At 40.7% G+C, this 20,821-nt stretch overlaps 1 protein-coding gene across 3 annotated transcripts in view; it reads right to left on the bottom strand.

Moving 5' to 3' along the window:
- Positions 1-20,821, bottom strand: part of RNF115 (ring finger protein 115) — a 55,756-nt gene that overhangs the window by 28,417 nt on the left and 6,518 nt on the right. Inside the window, exons 1-3 of one of the 3 annotated variants that reach the window (XM_080915722.1) lie at positions 8,155-8,192; positions 7,487-7,528; positions 7,314-7,371 (exon numbers count right to left, since the gene is read on the bottom strand). In XM_080915722.1, the coding sequence (XP_080771848.1) occupies positions 7,314-7,371; positions 7,487-7,528; positions 8,155-8,177 (123 nt within the window). In that variant the 5' untranslated portion in view covers positions 8,178-8,192. Of the gene's footprint in view, positions 1-7,313; positions 7,372-7,486; positions 7,529-8,154; positions 8,193-10,961; positions 11,021-20,821 lie in introns of those variants that run through there. The other 2 variants (XM_080915721.1, XM_080915723.1) reach the window with 2 other exon arrangements.

Genomic DNA, 20,821 nt, shown 5'->3' with positions numbered 1-20,821 from the left:
GTTGCTTGTGCTGACAACACAAGTGTCCAAGAGCTGGCTCCGTGTTCAATGGGCTATTTTTTGGATTTTCCAGTTAGGGTTTCACTGTGTACCCCTGGCTGTCCTAGATCTCACTCTATAGAACAGGCTGGCTGTAAATTCAAAAACTTGCCTGCCTCTGCCTCCCCAGTGCTGGGATTAAAGGTGTGTGCCACCACTGCCCAGCTAATTTTACTTTTTTAATCAAACATTTATTTTTAAGTGTGTGTGTGTGTGTGTGTGTGTGTGTGTGTGTGTGTGTGTGTGTGTGTGTAAAGATAGGTAGGTAAACATTAAGTGTATCTGCAAATGGAGGCCAGGGGAGTCAGACCACACTAAAGCTAGAGTTAAAAGTGGTTGTGAGCCACTCAGTGTGGATGCTGGAAACCAAACCCAGGTACTCCAGAAGAGCAGCAAGTGTTTAATCATTTAAAATACCTTAGATCAAAACAAGTGGATATCAACAATTTTATTTAGTTCAATCTAATGTACCTATATATTCCTCCTAAACAACTCAGCACTTTCTATAAGCAAAAGGTAAGATGCCTACTACAGGTCCCAGCATGCCAAATGGAATATGACCTGGTCCTGTGGAAGGTACTGATGGAAGTAAAAGCAGGACTGCCTCACAGATGCTGGCCTCTCCCATCTACCTCACACCACTCCAGTGCTGGCTGACTACACACAGAAACCATCAACCCCAAAGGTTGAACACAAGAACCTGACCTCTCATCTCCTCTTGGGTCCTCTTTGCTCACTCCTACTCACTACTACAGGAATGATGTATCCGGTAGCATGTGCACCTATTCTGCAGTCTAACTCTCAGATAGATCATCACATATAAACTTAGGCATCCGTCTGATCAGAGAGAGTCCAACTGAGTTGTCCAACTAAGTTCAAGAAAATATTTTTAATTGGGAATTATTTTTAAGTGTATGAGTGTTTTGCCTGCATTTATAGCTGTGCACCACATGTGTACACTACTCAAGGAGTTCAGAAGACACCAACCCCCTGGAACTGGAGTTACAGACCACGGTAACATCCCCTGTACGGCACTTCCTTGTAGGTGCTGGGAATTGAACCATGGTCCCCTGGAAAAGCAGTCAGTGCTTCTAACCACTTAGCCATCTCTCTAGCCCTCAAAAACTATTTCCATCTGTCTGGCTGCTATCTTTTATTTCTTAGTTGTGTTCTAGACTCAGGAGGGCAAGAAATAAGTATGTATAATTCCATAACTACACAACTAGACGTATCTAACACAGATTAACAGTTTAATAAAAATAGTGTGAACATAAAAAAAAAAAAAAAAGCAGTCAGACTAGAGAGATGACTCAGTAGTTAAGAGCAGTGGTTGCTCTTCCAGAGGTCCTGAGTTCAATTCCAGCAACTACATGGTAGCTCACAACCATTCTAAGGGGATCTGATGCCCTCTTCTGGCCTGTGGATGTATATGCAGCAGAGCACTCATACATTAAAAATTTTTTAAGTAGTCATAAAATACAGATTAATATATAACAATTCATAAAAATATATGACTAGAAATACAAAGACAGCAAAAGCCTAAGTAATTTTTAAAAAGCAAAGTTATAAAAGATAAACTCAATGATTGTAACTAAAAGTTATGAAGCATGCATAAGAGAAATGGTTAAGTACTATGCGCCCCCACCCAAAAAAATTTAAGCAAAAATAAAATAATGAGAATATGAGAGATTTTTAATTTTTATAAAACCTTTGGCCTTTAACCGCAGCACTCAGAAGGCAGAGGTAGAAGCAGGCAGATGAGTTCAGAGCTAACCTGGTCTATCTACATAGTTCCAGGCCAACAAATGCTACATAGTAAGGCAGGTTTTTAAAAAAATAAAAAGAAAAGAAAAAGAAAACCTACTTAATGTCATATCTCTCAGTACTTATGTCGCAGTATATCAAGAAGGAATCTGAAAATAATATTAATATAAATATTCCTTTGGGGGATTTGTTGGTGGTGTTTTGGGGTTTGTTTGTTTACTTGTTTGTTTCTCTGAGATCCACTTGCCTCTGCTTCCCTAATGCTGAGATTTAAGAGCGTGGGCAGCCACAACCCAGCAAATGGAGATATTCTTAATATTTTAGCTCCTTTGTTTATGCACTATGATTTTTATATTATAACACTATAATGCATCTAATGTAACAGAACAAATTTTACTTAAATAAACTGTTCAGAGCACCCTGTGCTCTTGTGCATACCTGGAAGCTCTTTTATCTTACTTCCAGAAAATCTGAGGCAGCAGCTATAATCAATTCATTTAAACTGTACCTTTGACTCTGACTCCCTCCCTCTCACTCTCTCCCTTTCTTCCCCTCTCCCCCTCTACCTCTCTCTGTGGTTCTGTGTACATACATGTGTGCTTACTTGTATGCATGGACGTGTATGCTTGTGCACATACATTTGTATATTGGAAACATACCCTGAGCCTTACACCCATAGCTTCAAAAGGCATTCTTGCATGTAGTACAACCAATTTAAGCTTATCCCTGACTAGCTTACAAATAAATGAGACTAAGACTATGGTTATTTTATTTGGCTTTGACAATTACTGGGGACTGGGGGGGGGCTCCCTAATCTACTCTGCTAACTAAAGGCCTGGCTACCTCCCCAACCATGTACCCCAAATACTTGCTGTTTCTCCTGACCATGTACTCATCGTCCATCTCCTCTCATGGTGGCTTCTTCTCTCCCCTCCTTCTTCTTCCTCCTCCCCTGGTCTCCCTCCTCCAATCAGGTTACTCCAACCCCATGTACCTCTAATCCCTCCAGTAATAGGCCAAAGCCAATTTCATTTAACCAGTGTTGACAGAAGTTTGCAGAATGAGTGGCCATTGCTATTCTGAGGTTCCTAACAGAACCTGAAGCCATGAGCTCAGTTACCCAGGGATGCATTGATTATCTGAAAGCCCCTGACCAATACCCAGTGACATCTGCTCAAGAGTCAGCTTGTAGGCATTTTAGATTCACCCTCCACTACCTCCTGCATGTTACTCAAGTATTGTTGCTCTGTAACTGCTAAGCCTCTTCCTGCCTTCTTTCTCAACTACCTGCCTCACTCCATCCTCACTTGAAGAATAAATAAATATTAAGTATTTTGGAAATTTTCTTGGACTAAGCTTTTTCTAATATCTCCATTTAGGGAGGGCTAGAAATTGCTCAGTGGTTAAGAGCACAGACTGTTTTTCAAGAGCACCCAGGTTCACCTCCCAGCACCCACATGGCTGCTCACACCTGTCAGTAATTCCTATTCCAGTGTATCCAACATCCTCACTCAGACAAAATTAACAGGCAAAACACTAATGCACATGAAATAAAAATAAAGAAAAATTAAAATTCAGCTAATTACAGAAATAGTTTCTTTACAATCTTAGCAACTCACTAAAGAAAAACACAGACGAAAGAGGTGTCCAGGCCCCAACAGGGATGACATCAGCAGAAATATCCAAAAGAGAGGAGAGAGAACTTCTGGAGACCATATCCAGTGGTTAGGAATGGTCCCTGGTTGAGGAATGGGGACACCTACCCATCTCAAAAATATTAATTCAGAAATGTTCCTATCTAAAGGAAATGCAGAGACAACGAGTGGAGCAAAAACTGAAAGAAAGGCCATCCAGAGACTGCCCCACCTGGGGATCCATCTCATCTGCAGACACCAAACCCAGAAACTATTGCTGATGCTAAGAAGCACTTGCTGACAGAATCCTGGTATAGCTGTCCCCTGAGAGGTTCTGCCAGAGTCAAACCAATACTGATGAGGATGCCTGCAGCCAACTATTGAACTGAGCCTGGGACCCCAATGGAGGAGTTAGGGAAGGACTTAAGGAGCTGAAGGGGTTTGGAGCCCCATAGGGGGAAAAAAAACGCCAACCAATCAGACCCCCCAGAGCTCCCATGAGTTAAACCACCAACCAAAGAGTACACATGGAGGGAACCACGGCTCTAGCTGCATATGTAGCAGAGAATGGCCTTATCTGGCATCAGTGGAAGGAGAGGCCCTTGGTCCTGTGTAGGCTTGATGCCCCAGCATAGGGGAATGCTAGGGTGGTGAGGCAGGAGTGGGTGGGTAGGTGGGGGAGCACCCTCAGCATGGGGGAAGGGGGATGGGATAGTGGGTTTGCGCAAGAAAAAAACCAGGAAGGGAGACAACATTTGAAATGTAAATGAATAAAATAATAGCCAATAAAAAGAAAAAGAAAAACAGAAAAATCAAACATAAGCCTGTGGTAAAATAACCAATTAGAACATGGAAAGTAAGTGTTGGTGATCAAGTCTAAGCCATTTTTGTCTCCAGGGACATGGATATAAAACATATAGCTTAAGAATACTAGTTTGAGACAGCTGTTTTTTTTAATCTAAATCCCTTCTCCATGAAATGCACTCCTAATCAATCAGCCCTTCCTTAAGACGTCAGATTGGGGTCTACATACCAAGCGTGTATTGTTAACATCCTATGAAGTATATGTTTCCATTTTCCCCACATTCTCTCAAGGAAAAAGCATGAGAATATTGTAAGAAATTTTGTTGGAGTTATAGTTAGGTTGTATACCTAGGGTATGGACTCAAGTACCTTAGTTCTAGAATCTGTACTGTCACTATACATGATCATTCTGAACTAAATGATCTTCCTTCCACTGTGCCCCCACAGGACATTTGGTACACTCCTGTATCTGTGTCTTCCTACCCACTGTATGTGTTTAAACTTACTCTCCCCAACTACCAGACATTTGCTTCCTGCCCTTACTTGTATTAGAAGCAATATATATAGAATGTTCTCATCTAATTCTTCAAAATCCTTGGGAATTTCAATAATATTATTATAAAGACATTTTTTTCCAATTATAAGATGCAAGACCCACCAAGAGCTCCCAGGGACTAAACCACCAACCAAAGAGTACACATGGAGGGACCCATGGCTCCAGCTGCATATGTAGCAGAGGATGGCCTTGTCTGGCATCAATGGGAGGGAAGATCCTTGGTCCTGTGAAGGCATGATGCCCCAGCATAGGGGAATGCTAGGGTGGTGGGGTGAGAGTGGGTGGGTGAGGGAGCACCCTCATGGAGGCAGGGGGTAGGGGGATAGAATGGGGGGCGGTTCGAGGGGGAAACAGGAAGGGAGATTACATTTTAAATGTAGATAAACAAAATAACCAATAAAAAATTAAAAAATAAAATTTAATTTAAAAATGCAAAGCATCATTTTAAAAGAAAAAAGTTAACCCTAGCACTCAGTAGACAGAGGCAGGTGGACCTCTGGGAGATGAAGTCCGGCCTGGACTACATAGTAAGTTTCAGGACAGCCAGAGCTATGTAAGGAAACATTGTCTTGAGAAAGGAGGAAGAAAGGAGAGGGGAAGGGAGAAGAAGAAGGAGAGGAAAAGGGAGGGAGAGGGAGAGAGAGGGAGAGAGGGAGAGAGAGAGAGAGAGAATATTAAGTATTGAGGCATGGTGACAAGAAAACTCTATTGAAGGAAAGTTGGGCATGGTTACACCTTACTACAAAGCCTGTCACTACAAAGCCTAAGGAACATGAACTCATAACCATGACTTCTGCAAAATTAATACCTGAAGAGTGAGTGGCCCACACCATAGTGTCAGATATAATCCTTCTAAAGTTAGAATGCTGACCACAATACTTGTTTTTTTTCTTACTCAATGCATTTCCTCCTCGTGAATCACACATACAAAACTGACCAATCCATCTAGTTCCATATCTAAAAGAGAACCAGTGCTTAAAGAACATCAAGTGAAGTTTCTTCCACACATGCACAATCAAGAACAGACTGTGCTCCCAGAAATAGCACATCCTAGAAAATGATACATCAAGAAGGCTGCCGGGCCTCACACAGAGTATACAGACTTTAAAAGATTCTCAATCTATCAACGAGAAAACACAACTGAGCGTTAAAAACATGATCTGTCTGGAATCATGCTTACATCAATTCATCCTAAAGCATTTAAGAACTGACTAAAAATCTTAGAAATAGATGTTAGCAATTACCATAGCCATAAACAGTTCTTGACTATAACATCAACAAGGAAGGGAGACACATTTAGATCTTAAGATCATTTTCAAAAAAAAATAAAAGTTCAGTGATTTATGGGCTTGTTAACTATGATTCTAAAATAAAAGGAAATTCTGATTATGGGATTTAATATTAAAAACTGTTTTGGTCATGTATCAGTTTTTGGCACCTAAAAGCTGTGTGGCAACAGAGAAACACATAAGTAAAAGAAGAAAATAGAAGTGTCTACTGTCTAGTGAGCTGGGTTTTTCCATCTGAAAGACAGTCTCTAAATGACAAGCATGGAGTACAAACGCCACAAAGTTGTGTACTTAGAGCAGTTTAAGAAGGAGGTATGGCAGTACATGTTTGTAGTCCCAACTTCTCCAGAGCCTGAGGCAGGAAGATCAGCTGAGTTCATGAGTTTAAGATAAGCCAAGGCAATATAGTGAATCTTTATGGAACCCCTTCACTAAAGAAACAAGAGGTTCAAACAGTTACACAAGCCAAATAGAGGGCAATGAAAAGCCAAAGTAATTTGAATAGAAAAATAAATGGTATTAAAGGACACAGACTAATGCCCTAGTGCTCTATTTCCAAAAAATAATTCAGAGTTTTGATTTTCTAACTGGGCTGGTGCCATATGCCTATGAATTCTGGGATGCTGAGGCAGGAGGAATTATAGGTTCAAGGTCAACCAATGTTATATAGTGACTATGAAGCCTGCCAGGACCATACAGTGACACCTGTCTCAGGGACAAAGGGGTGAGGGAGGGCCATATTCAATATATGGATACCACATTATACAAAGTTAATTAAGGGTCTCATCTTAGGACCTGAGAGGCTATATACTTACTTCACAGGAAACTACCATGTTAACAAAGGTAAATTCTAGAAACTAGTATTATATTATTTTAAAACTGCTTTATTGCAATTTGGGTAATAAGTCATCAGCGCTGCCACTGCAGCAGAAGCTACAGCACTGATGCTGTGCGAACATCACACACTTTAATTCACATACAGAAAGCTGCAGCAGAAAAAGAAAGCACAAACAGGTTTGCAGCAGGATAGTGTACAGACTATGACATTTCCCTTAGCAGAAACATGCCAAACCCTTAGCTACGAAGAAGACAGGTCTTTCCAGGGTACCCTTGACTGCATTCTTCTTACACATCCACCCCAATGATGCTGCACTAGATGGTTGGTTATCTGTCACTTTACCCCCAGCCACACCCTAAGCAATCTCTAAAAATCAAAGAAAGACTTACCTCTGCAAAATGTGTCGCTGTGCTATTGTCTGTCCGGCTTCCACCACCACCTAAAAAACTAAAGAGAAAAGTAATGGTGGTGACTCTATTCCCAGGAATGAGCTCCCCTCCCTTCCCAGAAGCTAAATATAGAGCCAAATGAGAACAAAGCTCAATAGGGAAAATCAGCTCACCCCAGCAGGACACCTGCCAAAGACACCACTCTGTAAGAGTATCTTAAATAAAACAGCAAGATTGGCAAAAAGAAAATTAGCATACCAAACAACAAAATCAAGTGGTTTTCAAATGAGTTAAAGCTATATCAAATGGAAATGTAGGGAGAAGGGTCATTGCACAGAAAGAGCTCACAGCCAGTAACACAATTCAGTTAGCCCAGCAAAGAAAGAAAAGTAAATATGTATCCTCAAAGAGTCTAAGAACACAAAGATATTTCAGCATCAAACCATTTAACCAGATAGATGATCAAGACAATCAAAGTCAGTATCTTCTGAAATTACTAAGTGTATAATATAAAGGGCCTGGATTGGAAAGAATTCAGTAAGCATTTCTCCTTTGAATAGGTTATCCCATTCTTAGATTATTCTACCTAGCCTTCAGAGCTACCTCATCCATGAATTGCTTCTGAACTCAACAACTGGACTTGACTCCTCCACATCCCTCTGCAGCAACTCTGGTTCTAGGTTCTACTTATTATTAATAGCTAAGATTTGCCTCCACCATTTCAGCCCTTTGTTCATTTCATAAATATAAATTACAAGGCCAAAAACTATATTTTATAATTAATACCTCACATATATACATTTATTTTTGTTAGATGTTATATAATAAATGCATTTCTCACCTTTGCAAACCTTGTGATGACATATCCTATACCTGTACCTCCACCAAAGAAGTTGCTGAAGTAAGAGCACATGTCTAGTTAATAAAATACCTTTTCAAGAACCCAAAAGAACAGGAAGAAATTAAATCCCACTACCCATATGAAATTTGCAGAGAAGAAACTGGCTAACACTTTAAAAGAGAGAAAGAACTGAGTCACAAAAACCTGCTAGAAAGCTCTTGCAGCAACAAACATCCTAATCATAAACCTTTGAATTACTAAAAACTACTTTCATCTTCAGGATTATAATAGTATTCCAATCACTGCACTGAGCTTACTGGGGAAACAAACACACCCTAGTTAGTCTAAAACCAAAGCAAATATTGTTCTTTCTGCACTTGTCTCAAGCTTTACTCTGATGAGAAACCATTTGAAACTTGTGTTTACATAAGAAGTTAAAAATACTTTTAAAAAACTATTTTAACTATGCAACAAGGTACCTGTAACACCTATACTAAATAAATAAACACTAGATTGCATAATGCATAGCTGTATGGACATTTTATTGCCCAAACCTAACAGGTTTCTCAGGATCCTCTTTCCTAGGTTGTGTGGTTGGTTGGTAGTAGTGGTGGTGGTGGTAGTTCAAACTGGCCCTGAACTTACTACATAGCCCAAACTAGTTCTTCTGCACCTTAAGAGTAAAAGAACTAAGCATAGAGAAGACATAATAAAAGCAACAATATTCTAATAAATTTTACAAAAATTGAGAAAATGTACAAGATGTCCTCTAGCATGTGTGGAAGCAGATGAGGCCCACTATCTTATATTTACATGCAAAGACTTCTTTAGCTTTTTTTTTTTTTTCTTTTTTTTAAGGTTTGATACTCTGCATTAAGGTCTTACTAGCTACAATGAGCAAAGAGTACATGTAAAACAGGACAAAGACTTCTTTATATTGATTTACTTTTCTGGAACTGGGGTTGAGCCTAGGGCCTCACACAGAATAGGCAAATGTGCCTACCACTGAGCTACATTTCCTATTTTTACTTTTTCTTTAGAGACCAGGTCTATGTGCTCAGGCTGACCTGAGAACTTTACAGCCCAGGCAAGACTCATAGTCCTATATTCATCCTGCTTCCATTTCTGAGTAACTAGTCTGGCTGGCAATATCAGCTTCAATAACCTTTTACTTTTCCCTATTAATCACTACAATTACTAAGTATTAAAGTCAGCAAATACTTACAAATTTTATAAAAGGGAATAATAACTAATTGCTTGTAAGATTCTGAGTCTAAGAAAAAGATTTCTTCCCTCTTTAAAAACACAGACTTCACCAGGCAGTGGTGGCCCACAACTTCAGTTCCAATGCTCCAGAGGCAGAGGCAAGCAAATCTCTTTGGGTTTAAGGCCAGACTGGTCCATAGAGTGAGTATGTTTCAGGACATTCAGGTCTATATATATATATATATACACATACATATGTAGGAGAGGCCTCAAAAAATGAAAACAACAATAAAAACCCCACTGACTTCATTCAAAATTCACAATATTTATTTTTTAATAGTTGCCACCAATAGCATCTATACAGGACAATCTTTGACTTACATAGGCAGAATCCACAGAGTTCATAGTAACCTGCCAAAAAGTATCCAGATTCTAGCTAGTTATTATAGCCAGGCATAACTGCACTTGTGTAAGAGTTCTCTATGTCTAAAGAAGTCAGAATTCCTATTTAAAAATTAGGAGAACATTCATTAGTCACTCCCCTATACCCAGTATAATCTTTATTCAAGACATGCAGAGCATAAGTGCTTAAGTATTTAGACAATTACAATAACACAACAAAACCCCAAGTCAGCATGCCATCTACACTCTAACTTAGCTGCCACACTCATCTTACAGGCATTGTTATTTAAATTCAAAACTGTTACACCAACACTCAAGTGTTTGTACCAAACTAGATCCCATGCCACACACTGCCCCAGAAGCTCCAACTCATTTACACATAGTATCACCAACAATTAGTACAGTAAAACTAACAGTACATACTTTAAAATGTGTAGTTTTTCCTGCTGGTGAAGAGACCTTCAACTTTAGATTCTGCCAACAGCAATGTAAGGGAATTATAAACTACCATAAAGCTCCAAAGTCACTCCCAAGATTCATCTTAAGCAGTTTATATTTTTGTCAAATGCTAAAATTAAGTTATTACAGTTTTATTCACACAAAAAAGAAGCATGTTATCACTTAGAGAAAATATTTCCTCTTTTTATCAATATTATACCTTTACCAAAGCCCAAAAAACAAACCCAAATATTAATATTACAACAGCAAGATAGCAGTCTGACAACATTGATCTTCATCTGAACATAGGACCTGTGGCTTAGAGAGAGCAACAACTCAGTTTCCCTGGCTAGAATATACTGTTTGCCTTGTCCGTGTCCTTATCAGAAGTCATTCCACAGCCCACCAAATATGTCCATCAGCAGTTTAACTTCTGGCAACACGTAGTACTAAGAATTAATTAATAATCCAAAGAAGCAAATGAAAACTTCGTAAGTTTTCTTTGAATGGCTACAGAGGTTTTCTAGGTGTTGATGCAATCAGGAGCAGTGGATAAAATATCATCGCATCAAATGCTAAATTTTCTTTCCTTTCCATCTCCTCTTCTCCGTGTGTGTGTGTGTGTGTGTGTGTGTGTGTGTACTCTACTCCCAGAAGAGGGTAAGCTACAAAACAAATTCCTTCCATTCCACTCAGTCAACACTAAGAGAAAACAGTTTCAATACTAGAAAGTTTGGTTTATCCATAAGCTTATACAATACCTGGAATCATCTGTCACTTCCTCAATAAAGCCTGATTCACATCTGGGACATATATATTCCTATAAAAGAAAAGAATAAGTAAATAGAAGTTTTTCATTTCATCAGGAACCTAAGCATGTGGCTTTAGAATATCTTGAAGCACAGCAGCTGAAGATCAGCTAGCTAGATAACTCAGAAGGTAGAGGAACTTTGCTGCCAAGCCTGATGATCTGAGTTTGATCCCCAGGACCCACACAGCAGAAGAGAACAGACTTCCTGCAAATTGTCCTCTGACCTCTATACTTGTGCCATTTCACTGTGCACATACCTACACACACACTAAATAAACAAAAATGTAATAAAAACTTTAAACAGTTTTAGGTGCATTTATTTATGTTTATGGGTGTTTTGTTTGCACATGTGTCTGTGTACCACGTGTGTGTTGAATGCCCATGGAGGTCCAAAGAAGACAGTGAATCCCCTGGAACTGGAGTTGCTGGTAGCTATAAAGCACATAGGTGCTGGACACTGAACCCAGGCCCCTGCAAGAGCAACAAGTGCTATTAACCATTGAGCCATCTCTCCAGCCCCACTGGAAAAAGAATTAAAGCTGGTTTTGAACTGTATGTACTTGCCAGGCAATGGTGGTGCACACCTTTAATCCTAGCATTCAGGGGGCAAAAGCCAGCCTGGTTTCCGGAGTAAAGTCCATGAAAACCAGAGCTACACAGAGAAACTATCTTGAAAAACAAAACAAAATGAGATGAAAAAAGAAAAATGTATATACTTGCTAATTTCCAGGGTTTTTTTAATATACTCTGGAAATAAAGAATTTTACAAGATATTTACAGAATGGTTTCATAACTACCTAAGTGGTTCTCATTGAGAGAGTAAGAGGGAGTGCTACAGATTTGTTTCTTTGGTTGTTTGTTTTGTTTTTAATTGGGATGGTTTGCATTTCTTTCTCTTTTTTTAATGTTTTTTATTTGTTTTGGAGGAATGATGGCAAAATCTAGATACTTGATGTCCTGGTTAGTTTTATGTCAACTTGACACAAACTAGAGTCATTAGAGAGAAGTATCAACTAAAAAATGCCTCTATGGAATTGGGCTGTGGGCAAGCCTATGGGGCATTTTCTTGATTAGTGATTGATAGGGGAAGGCCCAGCCCATTATAGGTGGTGCCACCCCTAAACTGGTGGTCCTGGGTTCTGTAAGAAAGCAGGCTGAGCAAGCCATGGGGAACAATCCAGTAAGCAGCATCCCTCCATGGCCTCCTGCCTCTAGGTTCCTGCCCTGCTTGAGTTTTGGTCCTGAGAGCTCACATCTGCTGAGAGCTCCTCAGTCTTCAGTCTTTCAAATGTTCAGATTAAAGACATGAGTCTCAACAAAATAGATTTCTTAATATATTTTCTGGGTAACAGTGGTTCCATGAAAAACATAATATTCTCAGCTCTTTAAAGAATGAGAATGTAAATAACTAAGGAAGGTGTGATGGCTCTGCAGGTAAAGGCACTTGCCATATGTGTTAGTTTTCTACTGCTGTGACCAAACACCATTACCACGGCAACTTATGGAAGAAAGCATTTCATTGGGCTGGTGGTTTCAAAGGGTTAGAGTCCAGGATGGCAGAGCAGAGGCATGGCAGCAGGTAAAGCTGAGCGCCCACACAGTGATCCTCAAACAGGAGGCAGAAAAACTAACTCAAAAAGGCCAAGTCTTTTGAAACTTCAAAGCTGGACAGCAGTGACTTACTTCCTCCAGCAAAGCCACATCTCCTAATTCTCCCAAACAGCACCAACTGGAGACCAAGTATTCAAACACATGACTTTATGAGGGCATTCTCATTCAAACCACCATAGCACACAAGTTAGGCAATCCTCAATTTCATTCCAGAAACCCACATGAACGTGAAGGGGAACCTAGTCCACAAAGGAGCTCCACTTCTACATGTGTGCCCCCAATACAATAATAATAAATACAATGCTTCTTAAAGGAATTTAAATAACCAAAACATCACCACTAATTACTTTCTATATCCTTCAGTAATAAACTTTTCTTTGAAAAAATATCAAAGTTTGGGGCTAAGAAAGAATACACCTTTGAGACTGCTCATAGTTTTTCCAAGTTATGTCTATTCAAATATACCTGAGAAAGGCATTTTCAACTAGTTCCTTGTTCCATCTACTTTCTGAACACTAAGCTTGGTTGATCTGCTATAGATATAGCTGTAAGTATCTTTAAAAAAAAAAAAAGCAACTCAAATATCCAAACGTTTTCTTAAAAGTAATGAAGCAATTTTTCTCATCAAAATTAATTTATTAATTAATCAAATCAAGAAACAGCAATATTGTGTAAAATCCATGCCTTAACAAACACTGGACAAAGGAACAAATATTAGACTTTGTCTTGGGGATCCAGGAAAGATATTTCTAAAACAGAGTTCTAAGATATTAATCTATTTCATGAAGAAGAAAATTATGTATATAAGACTGTACTGATTTAAAAAAAGCACTTGGAAGTCAAGCATGATGACCCATGCCTTTAATCCCAGCCCCAGGAAGGCAGTAGCAGCAGGAATCTCTGTGATTTTAAACCCAGCCTAGTCTATATGTCTACATAGCAAGTTCCAGATAAAGCTACATAGTGAGATCCTGCCCCCCTCCCAAAAAAAAAATGAAAGAAAATAGCAGGTTTGTAGGTTAGAGAATGTATTGGTTTGAATATGCTATTACTGGGAGGTGTGGCATTACTAGAGGAGGTACAGCCTTGTTAGAGGAAGTGTGTCAGTGTACAGGTGGTCTTTGAGGGCTCCTAGTGCTCAAGTTCCACTCAGGATGAGAGACAAACTCCTCCTGGCTGCCTGTCTCCTTTTGGCTGCCTTTGGATTAAAGGCTTCTCTAGCACCATGTCTGCCTGCAGGCTGCCATGATGATAATGGACTGAACCTCTGAAACTGTAAGCCATCCCAATTAAATGTTTGCCTTTATAAGAGTTGCTTTGGTTATGGTGTCTGTTCACAGCAGTAGAAGCCCTAACTAAGACAGAGAGGAATAGGATGAAAGTGGATACTCGGGACAGGTCTAATGGGAGCTGGATTTTGGAAATTTTTGGGTTATTTATCCTGTGGATCGGGAGCTCTCAACTTTTTTCCTCCATTATTCACACTGAGACACCTTGGTAACAGGTTTACTGTGAACTACTGTAAAGGTAAAATAAATTGAAGTCAGATCCTGAATCCCTCCTGCTCTTTTAAGCTACACCCTCCCAGGGACAGTGATTCTACTCCTTTCTCCCACTTAAAAAAAAAAAGTTTATGTGAATATAATTTTAGAAACAACTTTCAAAAAGATTCAGCCCAATGCCTGCAGAAACTTACTCTCCAATTCTGAGATGGGATTTCAAGGCCTGATTGTTCCAGGCTTGGGTATAAAGTAACCAGTCCAGGAATAGTGTTGCAAGGCTGGCCGTTCCAGGGTTAGATGCTCTAAGGTGGATTTTTCCAGGTCTAGTTGCTCTGTGTTAGAAGAGTTCTAGCATCCTCAGCAGCACACCTGATGACAATCAGAGCACAGGTCTATATATTCTGCAGCTAAGGGCCCTGTGTGTCATGCTGTCCCTATTCTTTGGCCAACTGCCATTTTACCATCTCTCATATCCCACTGTTTGTAGCTACAGTTCAAAATAATACAAAGTTCTCGAACTGCTAGAGGCTAAAGCGTGTCTGTCACTGATACCTTTCACAGAACACACAGCCAAGTTTGAGAGAACACAGTGCTGATCATCTGCTTTTTACCTTGACTTTACTATCCTCCTTACTTACTGTGCTCTTGTCCTTTTCTTTTTTGGATCTGTTTATTTTATTTTTTTGTGCATTGGTGTTTTGCCTGCATGTATATCTGTCTGTGTGAGGGTGTCAGATCCCCTCAAACTAGAGTTAGAGACAGTTGTGAGTTGCCAAGAAAACTGAACCTAGATCTTCTGGAAGAGCAGCCAGTGCTCTTAACCAGTGAGCCATCTCTCCAACCCAACTGTAAACTATTTTTCATAGAACTAGGTAGCTATACTTTGGGACTAATGAATTAGAGCCATCCTGAATAGCCAATCCAGGAAGTGAGAAAGGGAAAGAAAAATGACACCTCAGTATAGATGACCATGCTATAATCCACAGACACCACCACCACCCCCCCCAACCGAAAGAAAAAACCTGGGTAATAAGGAGGGTCCAAGGGAGGAGGATGCTGAACCTCCCTCTGAAGGGGAGACAAAATACTCATCATAGGTGGATGAAGAGAGGGAACTGGGTTAGAGAGGGGTGAAGGGAAACAAGGGTGGGAATCAGGTGTGGGGAGATGGTGGGGAAAGGGCTGGGGGTGAGCATGGAAATCAGCAGTGAACGTCTCTGATGACAATCTGGAGACCTGGGATGGGAGGAGGCTATAAGAAGTATCTAGGGGTGACCCTAGCTGAGATCCTAACAGCAGGAGATATGGAAACTTAAGTGACCACCTCCTGTTACCAGACAAGACTTCCAGTGGAGGGAGGGGGACATCAACCCACAAAACCTTCAACCAAAATTTGTCCTGCCTACAAGCGACACAAGGATAAAGATGGAGCAAAGTCTGAGGGAACAGCCAACCAATGAGATCCATCCCATGTTGAGAGCCAACCCCTGACATCGTTAGTAATACTCTGCTTGTAGATAGGAACCTAGCATAACTGTCTTCTGAGAAGCTTTATCTAGCAGGAGACAGAAATAAATGCAGAGACCCACAGCCAAACATCAGACGGAGCTCAGGGAGTCTTGTGGAAGAGTGGGCGATAAAATTGAGGGAGCTGGAGAGAAGGTCAAGGACACCACAAGAAGACCCTGGGCTTAGGTGGGCTTACAGAGAGTAAACCACCAACCAAAGAGTAGGTAGGGGCTAAACCTAGGCCCTACATATCTGTAGCGTGTGCAGCTTAGTCTTCATGTGGGGCCCCTAACAAGTGGAGCAAGGGCTGTCTCTGACTCTGTTGCCTGCCACTGGATCCCTTTCTCCTACTTGGACTGATTGGTTGGGCCTCAGCAAGAGAGGATCTGCCTACCCATGCTAGGATTAGATGACCCAGAGTGAGCGGGACCCAAGGGAAGGCCTCCCCTTGAAGAGAAAAGATGGAGTAGTAGGGGAAGGGATTTGTAAGGGCAGGACTGGGGGTGGGGAGCTGTGACTAGGATGTAAAGTGAATAAAAAGAAAATAACTTTTGAAAAACTCTCTGTATAAGGTATCTCAACAGATGACATCTGAAAGGATGGGTATTTTCTTCCAGTCCATAAATCATAGGCATTAGTTAAGAGTCTTCTCTACAATGCTTTAAAATAAGGTTGGCATGCTAATGAGTTACTGGAGGGCGCACCAATCAGGTAGCGACACGAGTCTCCTGGGCATATATAAGCAGTGCATTTTTCTTCCACGTGGGTCCCCTGCTCAGAGTATTGTACAATAAAGGTTGTTCGCAGAAGAATCCTGTTGTTGCACACCTTTTCCTGCCGGCGGGAAGTGGGGCGCACGACAAGTGGTGCTGAAACTTAATCCCAAGAGGCTGAAGCAAGCAAATCTCTGAGTTCAAGTTCAGCCTGAGACAAAACAAGTTCCAAATCCGGGCATGTACACACCTTTAATCTGGGTCACACCTTCTACTGGAAACTTCCATAAGGACACTGGAAGAAGGAAGACACACTTTTGTCTGTCTGCTTGCACTTTTTTGCTACTGCCAGCACCTCTGTTGGAGCCTCCTCAGGATGGCAGCTTCTACAGAAGATCAGCTGAGACACCCAGCCTCACGGGACTGAACAACTACTAGATTCTTGGGCTTCCCATTCACAGCTGCCCATTGTTGGGTGAGTTGGGCTACAGACTCTAAGCCATTACAGTAAATTCCCTTAATATAGAGAGACATTCCATAAATTCTGTGACTCCAGAAAACCCTCATTAATACACACATGGGTTTTCCAGAAACAAACTCAGGTTGTTGGGTTGGGACAGAAAGTGCCATAAAACCACCTCACTACCCACAAGAGTTACTTATAATGTTAAAGTAACAGTAAGAGAGAAAATGATAGCTAATACAAAAGACTAAATATTTCTGTGGCTCTACTTTCTAAGTAGAGGTCACTAGTGTGCTACAACGCTCAGCTAAAACAAGAGGGTTTAGCACTGATATGTGTCATACTAGCTCAGACAGATTTTAACCAGTTTAGATCAAAAGAAACTTCTTTCAAAACAAATAACATTTATTCACTCAGCAAAATATATTGCAAACCCTGTTTACTAAGCACTGTTTGGAAAGAAAAATAACATGGAATTAAGTCACTGAAATCATCTATTAATACAGCCTATCATCACTGGGAGGGGAGGTCTTTGGTCCAAGGCACTGAGGTAGGAGAGGGTGGTTGGGAGAGGGAGCACCTTCATAGAGGCAAGAGGAGGGGAGTATGGGAGTGGGGGGAAAGGAGTTAACATTTGAAATGTAAATACAGAGAATTTCCAATTTAAAAAAACAGAATACAGCCTATCAGGCTGGACAGATGGTTCAGAGTTTAAGAACTCTGACTGCTCTTCCAGAGGTCCTGAGTTCAATCCCCAGCAACAACATAGTGGCTCACATCCATCTGTAATGGGGTCTGATGCCCTCTTCTGACATGTAGGTGTATGTGCAGCTAGAGCACCCCTACATTAAATACATACATACATGCATGCATACATGCATACATACATTCATACATACTAATGAAAAAAACCAAACCAAAAAGAAAAAAAAGAATACATCCTATCATTAAGGGAAAGGAGACAGTGAAATGGGTAAAACGGAAGTATAGAGGGAAAATATGGAGTGGGAAAGCTCAAAGATGAAGAAGAGTAGGGACTGAGGACATGGGGGAATGGGGGAAGGCTTACCTAAATGTAGGGTGTGTGTAAAAGCTATGTGAAAACCTACACTCCTGCAACCCAAATGAAATGTACAATCCGAGGGGGCAGTGGAGCCAGTGATATGGAGAACAGGGAATACCCCAGGTTAAAAATGTATGTGGAAGTGAGAGTAGGAGATGTGAGAAAGCAGGAGTAGCATACGGGTTAGCCAAGACTAAGAGGGCTATGGAAACCCAATAGTTTGTAAGCTAATTTTCAAAATATACGGGACTAGAAATATGGCTGTTGGGAAGAACTTACAGGTGTTGCTTATACCCATAATTTGTGCTGCTCTCAAATGTCAGCTTCTCCCATCCAAGGCTCAGAGAACAAGGAAGAAGTGTGAGGAGAAAGAAAGAGAACATGGAAAGGGAGCTGAGAAATACTGTCTTCTACATACAACATCAACAATACATCAACTATAACACACATGCCTACTTCATAGCAGCAGTGATTATATACAAAACCAGAAGATCTAGCCAGTCAAAATTCCATCTTGGGAGCTGGAACATACTGTTCTTACAGAGGACCTGGGTTTGGTTCCCAGCATCTGCCTGCCAGCTTATCACCCTCTATAATTCCAGTTCTAGAGGATCTGACACTCTCTTTTGACCGCATGACAGGCATGTAGACAAAATACACACGTTAAAATATATAAACAAATACATCTTTTTTTTTTTAATTCCTGCATAGACTGGGGAAGATCTCCTGAGGTCCCACTATGAGGTGGGGAGCCACTGGCAGTTGACAGCAATCAAGAAGAAAGTCACTTTTCTTTGAAGATGTGGTTGCTAGTAGGTTGCCCATGCCCCAGTGAATGGCCCAGGCTGATGACCATATTGTCAGCACTAACTGCACTACCACTAAAAATAATAAAAAAAGACATAAAGTTGGGGGAGGTCAGGTGAAAGGGTCCTGAAGGAAGTAGAAGAAAAGCAGCAGTTTGTGGATAAGATCAAAATACATTATACATGAGAACTGGGGAGGTGGCTCAGCAGTTAAGAGAACTGGCTGCTCTTCCAGAGGAGCCATGTTAAATTTCCAGCAACAAAGCAGCTAACAACTATTTGTAACTCTGGTTCCAGGAGATTCAATGCCTTCTTTTGTCCCCCCTGGACACTAGGCACACAGGCAATGCATATACATATATGCAGGAAAAACATTCCTGTAGGTTGATGTCAAGACAATACTGATGGATCCTCCATCCCCTCACCCCCCTACCATGGTCCCAGTGTGTGTGTGTGTGTGTGTGTGTGTGTGTGTGTATGTGTGTGTGTGTGTGTATGTGTGTGTGTGTGTGTGTGTGTATGTGTGTGTGTGTGTGTATGTGTGTGTGTGTGTGTGTGTGTGTGTGTGTGTAAGAGAGAGAGAGAGAGAGAGAGAGAGAGAGAGAGAGAAGAGCACAATACTAACTTGAATGACAAGAAAAAGTTTATGTTCTATTTTTCCTATTGTTTTCAAACTGAATTCCCAACTGTTTTACTAAATTACAGTTACTAAATTTCCAACCAACAAAAAAAAATTGGATACTTTTAGGTTACAGTGTGCAATCCTAGGTGAGTAATTTAATATTTCTGGTCTCACTAAGCACAGAGAAAAAGGAAGCCTAACAGATCTGCTCTGGTGTAATGGCAGCCACCACCACCCACCTCCAGGTTTCCCATGAGGGCTTTGGCAAAAATTATACTGTCTCAATTATTTTAGTGAAAATTCTCATCAGGATCCCAAAGTCAGAAATAAAAAACTACCCTGAAACAAAACCTTAAGCGCCACCAGCGCACACACAATACCCATAGATTGATTCATCCTTTTGTTCACTGTCAGGGTTTCTCACAACCTCAGCATTCTGGACATTTGGGCCACAACAAGTTTAGCAGCAGCTCTGTCTGCTACTCACAAAATGTCAGCTGCAGGCCTCCCGCTTCCCCCAGCTGTAAAATCAAAAATGTCTACAGATTACTAAATGTTCCCCAAGGAACAAAACGGCCCCACTCAAACTCCACTCTGATATAGTTCTTCATTTCTTAAAACTAAGCTATAAAACCATGAAATACAAACTTATTGTTAAATCCCTAATAATCTGACAATAAACAAAAAAAGTAACCCAGCTCTCCTTACTAGCTGGCTGCCTGAACCTGAACAAAAGTAAAGGTCATTAAAAAGCCAACTAAACTTAAAGAAATACAAAATATAACTATCCTGCCAGCATTTATGCTCCCAAAGCAACGTTATCTGCAATAAACTTAAGGGTGTTTTTTTATTTCCTCATACTAAGAAAGTTCTCCAATTTTTTCCAGCATACACATATGTGCTAATCAGAATGTTGAGGCTATAACTAACCTTCCACCCTTAAAAATACAGATTTGCTAGGCATGGGCAGTCCAAACACAGAGGTGAGAAGACTAATAAGAGTTCGAGGCAACCTAGGCTACATATTGAGATAATGAGCTCCAGATCAACCTGGACTACAGAGAGAAACACTGTCTAAATAAATAAACAAGTAGAATATTGGAGCACATCTGTAATCCCACCACTCAGCAAAGGGGAGTGTTGGAAGTAGAGGCACAGGACCTGAAGGTCAAGGTTATCCTGAGTTACACAGTAAGTTTGAAGCCACACAAACCTGGTGACCAGAATTCAATCTCTGAAACTCACAAGAGAATGAACTAGCTCCCAAAAGTTGTCATCAGACCATCACACATGTGCCATAACGTGCATGCCCACACACTCTTCTCATACCCACACATACACACATGAGACAAAATAATGTTATTTGTTGATCTTACGTTGAATGCACTTGCTGCACGTTATCTTCAAACTCAGCACTGTATTTTATTTTTACTAAAGCCTTTTGGGGAGGTGGAGAGAACAAGGTCACATGTGTCCCAGGCTGACCTTGAACTCATTACAAAGCACAGATTGACCTTAAAT

This window comes from Micromys minutus (assembly GCF_963924665.1).
Source record: "Micromys minutus genome assembly, chromosome: 4".
NCBI lineage: Eukaryota > Metazoa > Chordata > Mammalia > Rodentia > Muridae > Micromys > Micromys minutus.
The sequence above is the reverse complement of the archived record's forward strand: the minus strand, read 5'-3'. Positions and strand labels throughout refer to the sequence as shown.